General features: G+C 44.5%; 1 protein-coding gene across 11 annotated transcripts in view; it reads right to left on the minus strand.

Annotated features, from left to right (window-relative positions):
* Positions 1-18,307, minus strand: part of LOC110522882 (splicing factor, suppressor of white-apricot homolog) — a 173,900-nt gene that overhangs the window by 31,314 nt on the left and 124,279 nt on the right. For 6 of the 11 annotated variants that reach the window (XM_036977162.2, XM_036977163.2, XM_036977165.2 and 3 more), the window contains exons 15-18: positions 17,779-17,928; positions 17,421-17,567; positions 13,763-13,830; positions 2,034-2,790 (exon numbers count right to left, since the gene is read on the minus strand). In XM_036977162.2, the coding sequence (XP_036833057.2) occupies positions 2,750-2,790; positions 13,763-13,830; positions 17,421-17,567; positions 17,779-17,928 (406 nt within the window). In that variant the 3' untranslated portion in view covers positions 2,034-2,749. Of the gene's footprint in view, positions 1-2,033; positions 2,791-13,762; positions 13,831-17,420; positions 17,568-17,778; positions 17,929-18,307 lie in introns of those variants that run through there. The other 5 variants (XM_090234359.1, XM_090234360.1, XM_090234362.1 and 2 more) reach the window with 1 other exon arrangement.

Genomic DNA, 18,307 nt, shown 5'->3' on the forward strand with positions numbered 1-18,307 from the left:
TAAATACCGCATAAACACAGTTCACTTTCATTGCAGCCATGTTGTATTCCTTATCGCATTAAAGCGCTCTCCTCCTCTCAACTTTTCCCCTCGCTTGTGGACTGCAATGCACAACACATCAGCTGTATGTGACCAGGTGAAAAAACACATATCATCACTACACAGCCTACATCGTTGTCACCATATTAGTTAAAGTAACGTCATAGTCAACATAGCTAATATAACTAACTCATGCAGTAACGTTACAATGAACAGTCCGTCTATAGTTTAGCACTTACAACAATAAATTAGTAAAGCCAAAAGCTTACCTTGACCTGAAAGAGTTCCAGTGTTTAGTCATTGCCAGCTAGCTAACATAGTATACCTCTAATTGAGCAGGGTGTTTGAGTATGCTAAACTAGATAGCCGCATTTGCTAGCTAAGTAAGTGAAACTGAAAGTTTAAAAAATGATTCAATCTCTTACTTTTCCTTCATTTGGGAAAAAAAATAACTCCTCTTTCTGAGTCAACTACTCACCACATGTTATGCGTTTCAGTTCAAGCTAGCTGTAGCTTATGCTTTTAGCACTAGATTCATTCTTTGATCATTTGATTGGGTGGACAACATGTCAGTTCATACTGCAAGTGCTATGATAGGTTGGAGGACGTCCTCCGGAAGTTGTCAAAATTACGGTGTAAGTCCATGGAAGGGGGTGAGAACCATCAGCCTCCTAGGTTTTGTATTGAAGTCAATGTACCCAGAGGAGGACAGAAGTTAGTTGTCCTCCAGCTGCACCATGGTGCTACCCTTCAGAGTGCTGCCGAGGCTACTGTAGACCTTCATTGCAAAATAATATTTTAATAACTTATTTGGTGACGTGATTATATTTAGTATAGTTTTATCTAAAAAGGATAACATTTTAAAATGTTTTACAATCTATATTTTTATGAAATTTACTGAGGATGGTCCTTCCCTTTCTCCTTTGAGGAGCCTCCACTTGTATAGTACACCTTTATTTCAGTGATTAATGCAATCATAGGCAAATTCTCACTTATTTTACAAGGTATGTTGGAAAACACACCATTTGGCAGAGACCTCTTAACTGCTGCAATTAGACCATTATGCATTAGTTGGTACAGTTGGTAGAGTACAGAAAACAGATTGATATGAATAATTAGCTGTGCATTGAAAAGGCAAATTATCTATACAAACCTTTCAGTACACAGCACCATTGTGCTGTGAGAAAAGCAGACCAGCTGCAAAAAATAGTTTGCTTCCAGTAGTATTATACTGCTTAAGCATTTTGCAGAAGGTCTGCATTATTTTTCACTCGATTCAGACCACGACACCAAGGAAAACCAAAAAAGTGAGGAATGTGCAATTTCAAGGACTGAGAACAAAAGTGACAGAGTGGATGAATACAGTGACACAGTGGATGAATACAGTGACACAGTGGATGAATACAGTGACAGAGTGGATGAATACAGTGACAGAGTGGATGAATACAGTGACACAGTGGATTAAAATAGTGACAGAGTGGATTAATACAGTGACACAGTGGATGAACATAGTGTGTATAGTTAGTGTGGCTGCTGTGTGTGTGAGGCTGGGCCATGGCCTCAGTGGGATGATGATGATAGTAGAGCATGAAAGATACACGGATGCTAGGGGCCCCAGCTCCCTGTGTCCTACTGGGACACTCAGATATGTTCCCTCATCCCTGGGGTGGACCTAGAAACCTGCTCAGACACCTTTGTGTTTGTGTGTGAGAGAAAGGCATGTCCCTGTGTTTTGTGGACAGGTTGTGTGAGGAGACCGCTCCCTCATGATTTACTCACACCAGCCCTGGTAACTGCTGCTTTGTCCTTAAAAGAGGGAACATGTATTTGTGTATCTCTACTTAATCTATTTCTGCGATGTCAATACTTGCTCATTCATTTCCAAACAATAAATAACTGTTGAGGTTAATTGAATTAAATTCATAGGAAATGTGACACCCTGACCTTTATGTACCAGAGAGATTCCACTGACTGAGAACACCTTAACACTTTGCTAAATCATCATTCAAACTTTATTGACAGTTTGTGTTAAGAAAGCAGCTCCACAATCAGCCATGTACAAACGTAGAAACAAAAATTGAAGGCCACACACTGGAACTGATTGACAACAGACTGGAAAACGAGGCCCCAGTTTAAAACTGACCTGGCAAAAGAGAGACATAGGGAGATGGAAAGGTCCTTCACAGAAGGATAGCATTCAGGCGCTCTGGCAGCTGCACAATTACACTGCAAAGCTCTCCGTCATCAATTTGGAGAACATACAATTCGTTTTTTGAAAGATGCAATTTACTTTATTAATTATTTCTGCACTTTGAAGCTCTGTTGTCTTATTCGTGCTGAAAACTGATGTTGGGAACAGGGGCATCCAAACTTTAGCAGGCTGCTGCGTGACCATTGCTGTGATGCAGGCGCTCTCTTGACATGTAGAAAAGTCCCACGTAGTTGATTTACGAGCTAATCTACTCTGCTCGCTTCACATCTACTGCCATTCGAAATATACTGTAGATACGCTCACCCAGTTAAGTATCAAAGTAGATCAAATAAAAGTCAGACAGAGGAATATGAATGCTAAACAGTTCCAGGCTGCTTGGCCAAGGGCCTGTCGCTGGAGGCTGTCGTCATAGAGAGGCAGACATGGTGAAGCTCCACCCTTTTCCCAATCAGCTGCTATAAAGCTACGCCTCTTCAGGAAGTGTTGGGCTGGAAGGGCTTAGGGGCAGCCAGCATGGCACGTACTTTGGCCATCAGATCCTGAGAAGGAGAAAGGGAGAGAGAGGGGTAGAAAGAAGGGAAGAGAAAGGGGTAGAAAGAAGGGAAGAGAAAGGTAGAAAGAAGGGAAGAGAGGGGTAGAAAGAAGGGAAGAGAGGGGTAGAAAGAAGGGAAGAGAAAGGGGTAGAAAGAAGGGAAGAGAAAGGGGTAGAAAGAAGGGAAGAGAAAGGGGTAGAAAGAAGGGAAGAGGGGTAGAAAGAAGGGAAGAGGGGTAGAAAGAAGGGAAGAGGGGTAGAGAGAAGGGAAGAGAAAGGGGTAGAAAGAAGGGAAGAGAGAGGGGTAGAAAGAAGGGAAGAGAAAGGGGTAGAAAGAAGGGAAGAGGGGTAGAGAGAAGGGAAGAGAAAGGGGTAGAGAGAAGGGAAGAGAGAGGGGTAGAAAGAAGGGAAGAGAGAGGGGTAGAGAGAAGGGTAGAGAAAGGGGTAGAAAGAAGGGAAGAGAGAAGGGTATAGAGGAGGGAAGAGAAAGGGGTAGAAATAAGGGAAGATAGAAGGGAAGAGAAAGGGGTAGAAAGAAGGGAAGAGAAAGGGGTAGAAAGAAGGGAAGAGAAGGGTAGAGAGAAGGGAAGAGAAAGGGGTAGAAAGAAGGGAAGAGAGGGGTAGAAAGAAGGGAAGAGAGGGGTAGAAAGAAGGGAAGAGAGGGGTAGAAAGAAGGGAAGAGAGGGGTAGATAGAAGGGAAGAGAGGGGTAGATAGAAGGGAAGAGAGAAGGGGAAGAGAGAGGGGTAGAAAGAAGGGAAGAGAGGGGTAGAGAGAAGGGTAGAGAAAGGGGTAGAAAGAAGGGAAGAGAGAAGGGTAGAGAGGAGGGAAGAGAAAGGGGTAGAAAGAAGGGAAGAGAGAAGGGTAGAGAGAAGGAAAGAGAAAGGGGTAGAAAGAAGGGAAGAGAAGGGTAGAGAGAAGGGAAGAGAAAGGGGTAGAAAGAAGGGAAGAGAAAGGGGTAGAGAGAAGGGTAGAAAGAAGGGAAGAGAGAAGGGTAGAAAGAAGGGAAGAGAGAAGGGTAGAAAGAAGGGAAGAGAGAAGGGTAGAAAGAAGGGAAGAGAAAGGAGTAGAAAGAAGGGAAGAGAGAAGGTTAGAGAGAAAGGAAGAGAGAGGGGTAGAGAGAGGGGTAGAGAGAAGGGAAGAGAGAAGGGAAGAGAGAAGGGTAGAGAGAAGGGTAGAAAGAAGGGAAGAGAGAAGGGTAGAGAGAAGGGTAGAGAGAAGGGAAGAGAGAAGGGTAGAGAGAAGGGAAGAGAGAAGGGTAGAAAGAAGGGAAGAGAGAAGGGTAGAGAGAAGGGAAGAGAAAGAAGGGAAGAGAGAAGGGTAGAGAGGAGGGAAGAGAGAAGGGAAGAGAGAAGGGTAGAGAGAAGGGTAGAGAGAAGGGTAGAGAAAGGGGTAGAAAGAAGGGTAGAAAGAAGGGAAGAGAGAAGGGAAGAGAAAGGGGTAGAGAGAAGGGTAGAGAGAAAGGTAGAGAGAAGGGAAGAGAGGGGTAGAAAGAAGGGAAGAGAAAGGAGTAGAAAGAAGGGAAGAGAAAGGGGTAGAAAGAAGGGAAGAGAAAGGGGTAGAGAGAAGGGTAGAAAGAAGGGAAGAGAGAAGGGTAGAAAGAAGGGAAGAGAGAAGGGTAGAAAGAAGGGAAGAGAGAAGGGTAGAAAGAAGGGAAGAGAAAGGAGTAGAAAGAAGGGAAGAGAGAAGGTTAGAGAGAAAGGAAGAGAGAGGGGTAGAGAGAGGGGTAGAGAGAAGGGAAGAGAGAAGGGTAGAGAGAAGGGTAGAAAGAAGGGAAGAGAGAAGGGTAGAGAGAAGGGTAGAGAGAAGGGAAGAGAGAAGGGTAGAGAGAAGGGAAGAGAGAAGGGTAGAAAGAAGGGAAGAGAGAAGGGTAGAGAGAAGGGAAGAGAAAGAAGGGAAGAGAGAAGGGTAGAGAGGAGGGAAGAGAGAAGGGAAGAGAGAAGGGTAGAGAGAAGGGTAGAGAAAGGGGTAGAAAGAAGGGTAGAAAGAAGGGAAGAGAGAAGGGAAGAGAAAGGGGTAGAGAGAAGGGTAGAGAGAAAGGTAGAGAGAAGGGTAGAGAAAGGGGTAGAGAGAAGGGTAGAGAAAGGGGTAGAAAGAAGGGAAGAGAGAAGGGAAGAGAGGGGTAGAAAGAAGGGAAGAGAAAGGAGTAGAAAGAAGGGAAGAGAGAAGGTTAGAGAGAAAGGAAGAGAGGGGTAGAGAGAGGGGTAGAGAGAAGGGAAGAGAGGGGTAGAGAGAAGGGAAGAGAAAGGGGTAGAAAGAAGGGGAGAGAGGGGAAGAGAGAGGGTTAGAGAGAAGGGAAGAGGGGGAGATTGAGAGAGAGAGATGAGAGGAAAGATGGAAACCGACACAGAGGGAGAAAGAGGACAGTGAGTGAGTGTGCCATATAAAATACCAATAATGAGGAAAATAGGAAATATGGCATGGTTAAGAAACCTACAGTCCTATATTCTGTCTACTCTCTCAGAGAGCCTCTCCACCATCACAATTCAACACAAATACAAATCTTCCTCCCTCCCTGGGTTATCTTTCAACCAGGACAGCTTAATATATTCCTGGCTATTTATGACAGTAGGCTATAGGACAGCTTATAGGACAGCTATAGGACACCTCCCTGCAATAGAAGGCCATCAGATCCACTCCTAGTTAGGCAAGCAGTCCCAATCTGAACACAGTCCAACCTGGAGATTATACACCAAGTAGGAGACATATGAAATCTTTCAGCGTGAGCCGCTGAATAAGCCGCTTGTCATACAAGTTTCTCCTTGCTCAGGTCTGACGTGGGGAGTTATTGCATATCACTACTCTTCCTTCTCCTCTCCCGCTGTTCTCTTCCTTCTCCTCCATCATGAGTGAGCAAGCAAGAGCACACACACACGTACAGAGAACAAAGGCGAATACGCATGCACACACAAACACAGAGACCAACAGAGACACACAGTGAGGGATAAATGTGAGTGAAAGCAGTGGTGGTGATCAGAGTCCTTGAAGAGAGTACAGCCTGACCACAGTGACCTCCACGCGGTCGTAAAAACAGCAGGAAGGAGGAGCAGGATCACCACAGCAAATTGAGGCAAAAGGTATAACAAGATGGCGGTATGGATAATGGAGGTAATGTTTGAGTAGATGATGTGAGACGTGGGCTTTAAACAAGGCTGGTACTGAAGCCTCCACAGATGCTGCTTTATTCAGGTGAGAAATTGATGAAAGAGGGGGAGGGGGTGTTTTAAGTACTATATGTGTGAGTGTGATTGAGAAAGCAGGAAAGTGTCAAAGACAGGCGTATGACTCAGAGAGTGTGTGTGAGGGAACGTGTAAAGGTGGAGAGGGAGCGTGACATGTACTGTACTTGAGCGTGACAGAAAATGCTTCTAACGTCCAAACAAATTCATTCTAAATATTTGTAAGCATTGTCATCCTCCCCAAGCCATAAGACTGCTAAATAGTTAACCAATAGCTACCCGGAATAACTGCACTGACCCTCTTTGCACCAACTCTGTTGATTCACATAAGCTGCTGCTACTGTTTATCATCTATCCTGTTGCCAAGTCACTTTATCCCTACCTATATGTACATATCTACCTCCTCGTACCACGGCACATCGACTCGGTACTGGTACTCCGTGTATAGAGCCAAGTTATCGTTACTCATTGTGTATTTATTATTGTGTTATTATTTTTCTATTATTTCTCTATTTTCTTTCTCTCTGCATTGTTGGGAAGGACCCGTAAATAAGCATTTCACTGTTAGTCTACACCTGTTGTAACAAAACATGTGGCAAGTGGAACCGGAGTGCCAAGTCGAGGAAAAAAAGGCTTCTCAACAGTTTTTACCCCCAAGCCATAAGACTCCTGAACAGGTAATCAAATGGCTACCCGGACTATTTGCATTGTGTGCCACCCCCAACCCCTCTTTTTACGCTGCTGCTACTCTGTTTATCATTTATGCATATTCACTTGAACTATACATTCATGTACATACTACCTCAATTGGGCCGACCAACCAGTGCTCCTGCACATTGGCTAACAGGGGCTATCTGCATTATGTCCCACCCACCAACCCCTCTTTTACTCTACTGCTACTCTCTGTTCAACATATATGCATAGTCACTTTAACCATACAGTGGGGCAAAAAAGTATTTAGTCAGCCACCAATTGTGCAAGTTCTCCCACTTAAAAAGATGAGAGGCCTGTAATTTTCATCATACATCGTACACTTCAACTATGACAGACAAAATGAGAAAAAAAAATCCAGAAAATCAAATTGTAGCATTTTTTATGAATTTATTTGCAAATTATGGTGGAAAATAAGTATTTGGTCACCTACAAACAAGCAAGATTTCTGGCTCTCACAGACCTGTAACAACGTCTTTAAGAGGCTCCTCTGTCCTCCACTCGTTACCTGTATTAATGGCACTTGTTTGAACTTGTTATCAGTATAAAAGACACCTGTCCACAACCTCAAACAGTCACACTCCAAACTCCACTATGGCCAAGACCAAAGAGCTGTCAAAGGACACTGAAGACTGAATCTGCAATAGGTAAGCAGCTTGGTTTGAAGAAATCAACTGTGGGAGCAATTATTAGGAAATGGAAGACATACAAGATCACTGATAATCTCCCTCGATCTGGGGCTCCACGCAAGATCTCACCCCGTGGGGTCAAAATGATCACAAGAACGGTGAGCAAAAATCCCAGAACCACACGGGGGGACCTAGTGAATGACCTGCAGAGAGCTGGGACCAAAGTAACAAAGCCTACCATCAGTAACACATTACGCCGCCAGGGACTCAAATCCTGCAGTGCCAGACGTGTCCCCCTGCTTAAGCTAGTACATGTCCAGGCCCGTCTGAAGTTTGCTAGAGAGCATTTGGATGATCCAGAAGGAGATTGGGAGAATGTCATATGGTCAGATGAAACCAAAATATAACTTTTTGGTAAAAACTCAACTCGTTGTGTTTGGAGGACAAAGAATGCTGAGTTGCATCCAAAGAACACCATACCCACTGTGAAGCATGGGGGTGGAAACATCATGCTTTGGGGCTGTTTTTCTGCAAAGGGACCAGGATGACTGATTCGTGTAAAGGAAAGAATGAATGGGACCATGTATTGTAAGATTTTGAGTGAAAACCTCCTTCCATCAGCAAGGGCATTGAAGATGAAATGTGGCTGGGTCTTTCAGCATGACAATGATCCCAAACACACTGCCCGGGCAACGAAGGAGTGGCTTCGTAAGAAGCATTTCAAGGTCCTGGAGTGGCCTAGTCAGTCTCCAGATCTCAACCCCATAGAAAATCTTTGGAGGGAGTTGAAAGTCTGTGTTGCCCAGCAACAGCCCCAAAACATCACTGCTCTAGATGAGATCTGCATGGAGGAATGGGCAAAAATACCAGTAATAGTGTGTGAAGACTTACAGAAAACGTTTGACCTCTGTCATTGCCAACACAGGGTATATAACAAAGTATTGAGATGTACCTATGATGAAAATTACAGGCCTCTCATCTTTTTAAGTGGGAGAACTTGCACAATTGGTGGCTGACTAAATACTTTTTTTGCCCCACTGTATCTACATGTACATACTACCTCAATCAACCTGACTACCTGGTGTCTGTATGTATCCTCACTACTTTAATAGCATCGCTACTGTATATAGACTTATATATAGTCTTTTTACTGTTTTATTTCTTTACCTACCTATTGTTCACCTAATACTTTTTGCACTATTGGTTAGAGCCTGTAAGTAAGCATTTCACTGTTGTATTCGGCCCACGTGATTTGATTTCATTCATTTATGAGAGCAGGGAGAATGAATGAACATGCTCCATAAGCAGAATGAGTGAGAGAGAGGAGGAAATTTCATCATGAGCCTGGGGATGAGTGAGTGAGAGGAGGAAAGTTGATCATGAGCCTGGGGATGAGTGAGTGAGAGGAGGAAAGTTGATCATGAGCCTGGGGATGAGTGAGCGAGAGAGAGGAGGAAAGATCATCATGAGTCTGGGGATGAGTGAGAGAGAGGAGGGAAGTTCATCATGAGCCTGGGGATGAGTGAGAGAGAGGAAAGTTCATCATGAGCCTGGGGATGAGTGAGAGAGGAGGAAAGTTGATCATGAGCCTGGGGATGAGTGAGAGAGGAGGAAAGTTGATCATGAGCCTGGGGATGAGTGAGAGAGGAGGAAAGTTGATCATGAGCCTGGGGATGAGTGAGAGAGGAGGAATGTTCGTGAGTCTGGGGATGAGTGAGAGAGAGGAGGAAAGTTCATCATGAGCCTGGGGATGAGTGAGTGAGAGAGAGGAAAGTTCATCATGAGCCTGGTGATGAGTGAGTGAGAGGAGGAAAGTTCATCATGAGCCTGGGGATGAGTGAGCGAGAGGAGGAAAGTTCATCATGAGCCTGGGGATGAGTGAGTGAGAGGAGGAAAGTTCATCATGAGCCTGGGGATGAGTGAGCGAGAGGAGAAAAGTTCATCATGAGCCTGGGGATGAGTGAGCGAGAGGAGGAAAGTTCATCATGAGCCTGGGGATGAGTGAGCGAGAGGAGGAAAGTTCATCATGAGCCTGGGGATGAGTGAGTGAGAGGATGAAAGTTCATCATGAGCCTGGGGATGAGTGAGTGAGAGGAGGAAAGTTCATCATGAGCCTGGGGATGAGTGAGTGAGAGGAGGAAAGTTCATAATGAGCCTGGGGATGAGTGAGTGAGTGAGAGGGGGAAAGGAGAGCAGTAGGAGAGAAGGCAGACGAGGCAAGCCCCTGGAGGAGACTGGCAAGAGGATGAGGAGATGTGGGGGGGCAGAAAACAAGAGGTCACAATACAGTATCCAGGATGAGAGGAGGATGAGTGGCCTGGATTTTAGAGCCATGGGAAAGAAAAAGAGGAAGAGTAGAAAGGATGCTGACAGTGTCTTCAGTTTCAATTCTTTACCAAGGCCACTCCATTGAATCGCACATGTAAAGGTTCTATCCTCGATCCATGTCACATTCTGTCTGTCTGTACATCTCTACAGGTCTGTATGTTAGTATCCTCTAATTCTGTCTGTCTGTCAATCTCTACAGGTCTGTATGTTAGTATCCTCTAATTCTGTCTGTCTGTCCATCTCTACAGGTCTGTATGTTAGTCTCCTCTAATTCTGTCTGTCTGTCCATCTCTACAGGTCTGTATGTTAGACTCCTCTAATTCTGTCTGTCTGTCCATCTCTACAGGTCTGTATGTTAGACTCCTCTAATTCTGTCTGTCTGTCCATCTCTACAGGTCTGTATGTTAGACCCCTCTAATTCTGTCTGTCTGTCCAGCTCTGTCAGTCAGTCCATCACTGTTAGTGTTCGTCTGTCGGTCGGTCTGTCTTCTCTACTAGTCTCCCTGTGCGTGATGCTCCAACAAAACCCTCTTTGCAGCTCAAACTCCTGACTGCAGACCAGAATAATACCCTGCCAGTGAGGGAACAGGGAACGGTCCGTGCCCTCTCCCTCTCTCCCCTAAAAACACAACCCAACCCCCAGCCATTCGTCATCTGTCAGCCAGCCCCCGTAATGAAGGAAAAACAAAGCTCAAAACTCAGGCCAAAATGCTAATTCTAATGAAAAAAGTGCATTAGATTTCTCTGAGTGCATCATCATGAATCAAATCTTTACGCTGATGGGGCTGGCTTTAAAGTTCATTAAGTGGCCAGGGACTATATACTGTATGTCTGAATCAGAATATCTGCATAGCGGGGTAATGGTCTATTCATTCAGAGATGGCTGGGTGTATACCTTGGATCTTCCTCATGGGTTGAGTCTCAAATGGCACCCTATTTTGTAGAAAGTACACTACTTTTGACCAGAACCCATAGACATTTGTGACACACTCATGGCCTGTACAGAGCAGGGCCGGGTGAAGGATTCAATCACTCTCTCTCATGCCCTCCTTTCCCCCTTCCTCACCTCTTTCCCTGACCCCCTCTTTCCCTAAATCACACTCTATTCATATGACCTAAGCCAATCTCTCATTCTCCCTTTTTCTGAACCCCCCCCATTCCCGCCTTCTCTTTCTACAACCTACCCCATTCTCTACTCCCTACGGCTTGCTCTATCTGTGAATGTCTTGATCTTTGACGGTGGGCTGGTTTCCATACTACACAGGCCTCTCTGCCTCAGCCCAAGTCTGTTCCAGGTAAGTCTCTCCTCTTCTCTCTCTGAACCCCTATGAAGGTGCTCATCCTGGGCCAACTGGCTGGCTTCATAAAGGGGTCTGGTTGTAGTCAGAGGGCTAGCAGATGGGGCTCTTTATCAGACTCAGGACAGATACAGAACATCAAATGGAGAGAGGACAGGGGCTTCTAAAGGTGCCCTGTTAAGGTATGGCTTTGTGATATATGCCAAGAAAGACATTCGAGTAATTGGAGAATGAATGCTATCAAAACCTGAAAGTAAGACATCAAATAAACCATAGAGCAAACGGAAAGATTACATATGAATTTACAACAGGTTTGAGGTAGTTAAAAGATGCCGCCTGAGGAAGCAGCGTTTTTAACATTAAGTTGAAACGCATTGGGTGTAAACCCCCAGCTGTGATTTAAGCTTTTAAGTTATTTCAAACGTATGGTTTTACAACTCCAATCTCTCTCTCTAATGGTCTACTTTACATTATGGCTTCCCTCATAGATCTCATATAACAACCTCCCTATTCCTGACTCATAGCCCTGTTGGTGAACAGGCAGTGTGATCCTACCCTAGACGAGAACCTCTCTCTCTCCAACCCAACAGCTTACCAGAGGAGTGACTAGTAGAGGGGGTGATTGCGTAATATGTTAAAGTCAGGACTTTCGGGGAAGAGTTGATCCTCTTTTTCTCTCTTCTGGAGATGAAAGCCTCTGTAATGTAAACTAGCTCTCCTCAGCTGTCAGCTGCTGCTGCGCACATAAAGTCACGAGAGAGATGAGAGAGCCAGAAACACCAGAACAGGGAAATAAACACAACAAATAAAACGCCTATGTGCACATTACTGAACACAGAGGAGGAATGTTAAATGTAAAATCTGACCTGAGTTCAGAGATCAGCTGCTCTGAGCCCACAGAGATCGAAGATAGAAATGATGTAATCTGTGCTGGGATGAGTGTACTGAAATCTCTGAGCTGTGTGTTCTGTATAATGCTGCTGCCACAAGGGCCGACTATCCTTGGAACCACAGTCCCTGTGTACATCCCAGCTAACAATGAGCTGATTCTGAACTGCTGTGCTTTGTGCACATGTCATAATGAGAGATATGGAGTACCTGTACAACACCCTACTGTAATGTGCTTTATGGAATACATGCTAGGACATCTGGGCCTGTATTCACAAAGTGTCTCAGAATAGGAATGCTGATCTAGGATCAGTTCTACCTTTAAGATCCTAATGAATATCAAATCAAATTTATTTATATGGCCCTTCTTACATCAGCTGATATCTCAAAGTGCTGTACAGAAACCCAGCCTAAAACCCCAAACAGTAAGCAATGCAGGTGTAGAAGCACGGTGGCTAGGAAAAACTCCCTAGAAAGGACAAAACCTAGGAAGAACCCTAGAGAGGAACCAGGCTATGAGGGGTGGCCAGTCCTCTTCTGGCTGTGCCGGGTGGAGATTATAACAGAACATGGCCAAGATGTTAAAATGTTCATAAATGACCAGCATGGTCAAATAATAATAATCACAGTAGTTGTCGAGGGTGCAACAGGTCAGCACCTCAGGAGTAAATGTCAGTTGGCTTTTCATAGCCGATCATTAAGAGTATCTCTACCGCTCCGGCTGTCTCTAGAGTTGAAAACAGCAGGTCTGGGACAGGTAGCATATAAGATTATATGGACAGGGGAGTCCTCATCCTAGATCAGAACTCATACTCTGTCATACTTTGTGAATATGGGCCCATGTTAATATACATACAGTGCATTCGGAAAGTATTCAGACCCCTTAACTTTTTCCACATTTTGTTAGGTTACAGCCTTATTTTAAAACTGATTAAATAGTTTTTCCCCTCATCAATCTACACACAATTCCCCATAATGACAAAGAAACCCCCCCCCCCCTGAAATATCACATTAACATAAGTATTCAGACCCTTTACTCAGTACTTTGCTGAAGCACCTTTGACAGCATCGAGTCTTCTTGGGCATGACATTACAAGCTTGGCACACCTGTATTTGGGGAGTTTCTCCCATTCTTCTCTGAAGATCATCTCAAGCTCTGTCAGATTGGATGGAGAGCATTGCCACACAGCTATTTCTAGGTCTCTTCAGAGATGTTCGATTGGGTTCAAGTCTGGGATCTAGGTGGGCCACTCAATGACATTGAGACTTGTCTTGGCTGTGTGCTTAGGGTCATTGTCCTGTTGGAAGGTGAACCTTCATCAAGGATCTCTCGGTACTTTGCTCCGTTCATCTTTGCCTCGATCAGGACTAGTCTCCCAGTCCCTGCCACTGAAAAACATCCCCAGAGCATGATGCTGGCACCACCATGCTTCACTGTAGGGATGGTGTCAGGTTTCCTCCAGATGTGACGCTTGGCATTCAGGCCAAAAAGTTAAATACTGGTTTCATCAGACCAGAGAATCTTTCTTGGGGACCTTCAATGCTGCAGACATTTTTTGACACCCTTCCCCAGATCTGTGCCTCGACACAATCCTGTCTCGGAGCTCTACAGACAATTCTTTCGACCTCATGGCTTGGTTTTTGCTCTGACATGCACTGTCAACTGTGGGACCTTATATAGACACGTGTGTGCCTTTCCAAATCATGTCCAATCAATACTTACGTAAATAAGGTATTTCTTTGTTTTATTTTTAATACATTTGCCTATGTTTCTACAAACCTGTTTTAGCTTTGTCTTTATGGGGTATTATGTGTAGATTGCTGAGGAAAAAAAAAAAAGTAATACATTTTTAGATTAAGGCTGTAACATAACAAAATGTGGAAAAAGTCAAGGGGTCTGAATACTTTCCGAAGGCACTGTACAGTGAGACAGTGAAGAAGAGGTACCTGAGTGATTTTGGACTGCATGGAGGAGACATTGGCTGAGGGAACTATCTTTCTCCTGTGAGCCGTCCCTAAAGAGAGAGGGAGAGAGCGAGAGAGAGACACAGGTAGAGAGAGAGAGAGACAGACAGACGAGGAGACAGACGGGGAGGGAGGGGGGAGAGACAGACAGGGAGAGAGGGGGGAGACAGACGGAGGGAGACAGGGGTTGGGGGGAGAGAGAGGGGGAGAGAAAAAGAGTTAGAAGGGTTAATAGAGAGAGAGGGAGATAGAGAGAAAAGAGAGCGAGAATAAAGTGAGAGGGAGTTTAGTGGCTGGGAGGGATGGAGACAGGGCCTCATGTTAACACCTGTCACCTGTGGGTACATTTTGGCAATGGTGAATAAGATGTTTATTTCACCAGCCATGTTGGCAGGTGGTCAGGGCTCCGCAGTGAGAGCATTTCACTTGCATTTGTGTTTTTCTATGTTTTATGTAAAACGTTTTCAGTGTAAATGTAAATTAATAAAATCAGATAAAAAGTGTGTAGACAAGATAATGGATATAGGGCTGACCCCATTTATTCAACTGGTTGATTGTTTGGTTGATAGGCTGTTGGTCGACCAAGATTATTTTTTTGTCGAGCAGTAGCAAATATATATCGTACCAGCCAAAGGTTTGGACACCAACTCATTCCAGGGTTTTTCATTATTTTTTACATTGTAGAACAATAGTGAAGTGATCAACATTCTGAAATAACACATATGGAATCATGTAGTAAGCAAAAAAGTAAAAAAAATAATAATAAAAAAAAAAAAGGCACTCTTGGCGTTTTCTCAACCAGCTTCATGAGGTAGTCACCTGGAATGCATTTGAATTAACAGGTGTGCCTTGTGAAAAGTCAATCTGTAGAATTTCTTTCCTTCTTAATGTGTTTGAGCCAATCAGTTGTGGTTGTGAAAAGGTAGGGGTGGTATACAGAAGATAGCCCTATTTGGTAAAAGACTAAGTCCATAATATGGCAAAAACAGCTCAAATGAGCAGAGAGAAATGACAGGCCATCATTACTTTAAGACATGAAGGCCAGTCAATCCAGAAAATGTCAAGAACTTTCAAAGTTTCTTCAAGTGCAGTCGCAAAAACCATCAAGCGCTATGATGAAACTGGCTCTTATGAGAAACGCCACAGGAAAAGAAGACCCTGAGTTACCTCTGCTGCAGAGGACAAGTTCATTATAGTTAACTGCACCTCAGATTTCAGACCAAATAAATGTTTCACAGAGTTCAAGTAAAATACACATCTCAACATCAACTGTTCAGAGAAGACTACGTGAATCAGGCCTTCATGGTCGAATTTCTGCAAATAAACCACTACTAAAGGACACCAATAATAAGAAGAGACTTGCTTGGGTCAAGAAACATCAGCAATGGGCATTAGACTGGTGGAAATCTGTCCTTTGGTCTGATGAGTCCAAATTTGAGATTTTTGGATCCAACTGCTGTGTCTTTGTGAGAAGCAGAGTAGGTACACAGATTATCATGTGGTTCCCACCATGAGGCACAGATGAGGTGGTGTGATGGTGCTTTGCTGTTGACACGGTCTGTGATTTATTTAGAATTCAAGGCACACTTAACCAGCATGGCTACCACAGAATTCTGCAGCGATATGCCATCCCATCTGGTTTGCGGGACTATGTGGGACTATGGGACTATCATTTGTTTTTCAACAGGACAATGACCCAAAACACACCACCAGGCTGCGTAAGGGCTATTTGACCAAGAGGGAGAATGATGCTGCTGCATCAGTTGACCTGGTCTCCTCAATCACCCGACCTCAACCCAATTAAAATGGTTTGGGATGAGTTGGACCACAGAGTGAAGGAAAAGCAGCCAACAAGTGCTCAGCATATGTGGGAACTCCTTCAAGACTGTTGGAAAAGCATTCCTCATGAAGCTGGTTGAGAGAATGCCAAGAGTGTGCAAAGCTGTCATTAAGGCAAAGTGTGGCTACTTTGAAAAATCTGAAATATAAAATCTATTTTGATTTGTTTAACACTTTTTTGGTTACAACATGATTCCATTTGTGTTATTTCACAGTTTTGACGTCTTCACTACTATTCTACAATGTAGAAAATAGTAAAAATAAAGGAAAACCGTTGAATGAGTTGGTGTGTCCAAACTTTTGACTGGTACTGTATGTTTATTGCATATTAATTGAATATTGCCAAATGCTTCAGCAAAAAATAGAGCCCATTTAATGCAACCCTTTCAGTTAATAGACCACAAAGCTGCATACAACTGACCTAAATGTTTGGAAATGATAAGTTTACCTTTTCATCCATAGACTTAAACAGTCCAGTTACACTTGATGTGGTTTATCTCACATCTGAAGGCTGGGAGGAAATTACGACATACCTCAGATTGCTAATATATATTTTGGAGTAATAATTACATAGCCAACGCTGTCTAGTAGTACTAGTCCCGTGCGAATAGGTCACGTGCATGTGATGCATACATGTGTCACGTAAAGAGAGCAAGGGTTGAGGGAACGTTTCCCCTAAACAAATGAGGGATTTCAGTAACAGAACTTTTCAGTCAGAAATGGCTATAATTATGTTGCAGATTCACACTTTGATGTTCTGTGGTGGTGCCGTAGCAGGGAGGAGAGAGACACAATGGGTGCTAGTCAGTCACTTGCTGTCTTTTATTTTTTTAAACACAGCAAGTCTGATCCCGGAACTTGCACAATCAAATCAATAGCTGGTTGGACTCCCACTAGTCATTTGTGTGTCTTAATTATTTAATCAAACAGTGTGCTTAAAGCATCAGACAAGCTCAGTGAATATACACAATATACAAAAGTATGTGGACAATGTGTTCTCTGGAGTGATGAATCACGCGTCACCATCTGGCAGTCCGACGGACAAATCTGGGTTTGGCAGATGCCAGGAGAATGCTACCTGCCCCAATGCATAGTGTCAACTGTAAAGTTTGGTGGAGGAGGAATAATGGTCTGGGGCTGTTTTTCATGGTTTAGGCTAGGCCCCTTAGTTCCAGTGAAGGGAAATCTCAATGCTACAGCATACAATGACATTCTAGACAATTCTGTGCTTCCAACTTTGTGGCAACAGTTTGGGGAAGGCTCTTTCCTGTTTCAGCATGACAATGCCCCTGTGCACAAAGCGAGGTCCATACAGAAATGGTTTGTCGAGATCGGTGTGGAAGAACTTGACTGGCCTGCACAGAGCCCTGACCTCAACCCCATTGAACACCTTTAAGATGAATTGGAACGCTGACTGCGAGCCAGGCCTAACCAGTCCCTGACATCATTACTACTGTTGTGACAAAATGGAAGCAAGTGCCTGCAGCAATGTTCCAACATCTGGTGGAAATTCTTACCAAAAGAGTGGAGGCTATTATAGCAGCAAAGGCAGGACCAACTCCATATTAATGCCCATGATTTTGGAATGAGGTATTAGACGAGCAGATGTCCACATACATTTGGTCATGTCATGTAGTTGATTTGATTAAAACACATCGGATGTGTTAATATATGGAAAAATACATATTTCAAAATGTAGACCAATCGATTGGTCGAAAGAACAGACGACCCATGGTCGATCAAGATTTTTTAAAGTTGGGGACAGCCCTAATAAACAGCCAGGTGAGGTAGGGTGCTTTACCTGGAGAGGCTGGAGGTGGGGCTTGTGGGAGGGGAAGCGCTTGGGGACTTCTTGGCTCTGCCGGGGGATGTGGAGGGAGAACAGGAGGAGCCCTTGTTCTGGAGCTGGCCCCTAGAACTCTTACTCTTCCTCTTCTCATGAGGGGACCTGGAGCACAGGGAGAGAGGGATAGAGAGAGAGAGACACGGTGAAACTGCCCAAACCCTTTCTGGAAGTAATGGATTGAGACACAAAACAGACAGTCACTGAGCTGCTGGAGCTCAAACTGCTACATTGAATAGAGAAATGTAGTTCTCTCACAGCATTGTCCCACTGTTCCCCCTTTATGACTGTTTCCAAGGTTCCCAGCCCTATCTACCTGGATCTGGGGTGCCTCCTGGCCAGAGTGAGGTTGTTGCCAAGGCGACAGGCGGCAGGGCCGTAGCGCTCCCTCTCCTTACCCCTCCTCTCAGACGAGCGAGCCCTGCTGTCCCCCCTGTTCTTCCTCCCAGGGGACCTGGAACGAGACCTGCAGACAGACACAGGGAATGAGAGATGAACACAGAGATGGAAGGAGGGAGAGAGAGACAGGGGGGAGAAGAGAAGGGGGGGAGTGAGAGAGAAAGAAAGAGGGAGAGGTGGGAAGAGGGAACACAGATGGAAGGACGGAGAGGAAAACTCAAAGCAACATAAACTGAAATATGCAGTATTTTCCCCAGTGCCTGAGGCCAAACTAGCTTTTCTCTAGTGGTGAAGCACTGAGACCACTGAGGAGAGATGGAGGGTGTGAAATACTCAATCGGAGGGAAATTGCCAATTTTTGACAATCTGCTGCTTTAACCAGCAGCTGGTCTCTGGGGCTGACCTTCCACGCCCCAGCCTATTCCCTGGCCACCTAACTGCCCCCA

This window comes from Oncorhynchus mykiss, chromosome 5, assembly GCF_057628025.1.
Source record: "Oncorhynchus mykiss isolate SJ-2025 chromosome 5, ASM5762802v1, whole genome shotgun sequence".
NCBI lineage: Eukaryota > Metazoa > Chordata > Actinopteri > Salmoniformes > Salmonidae > Oncorhynchus > Oncorhynchus mykiss.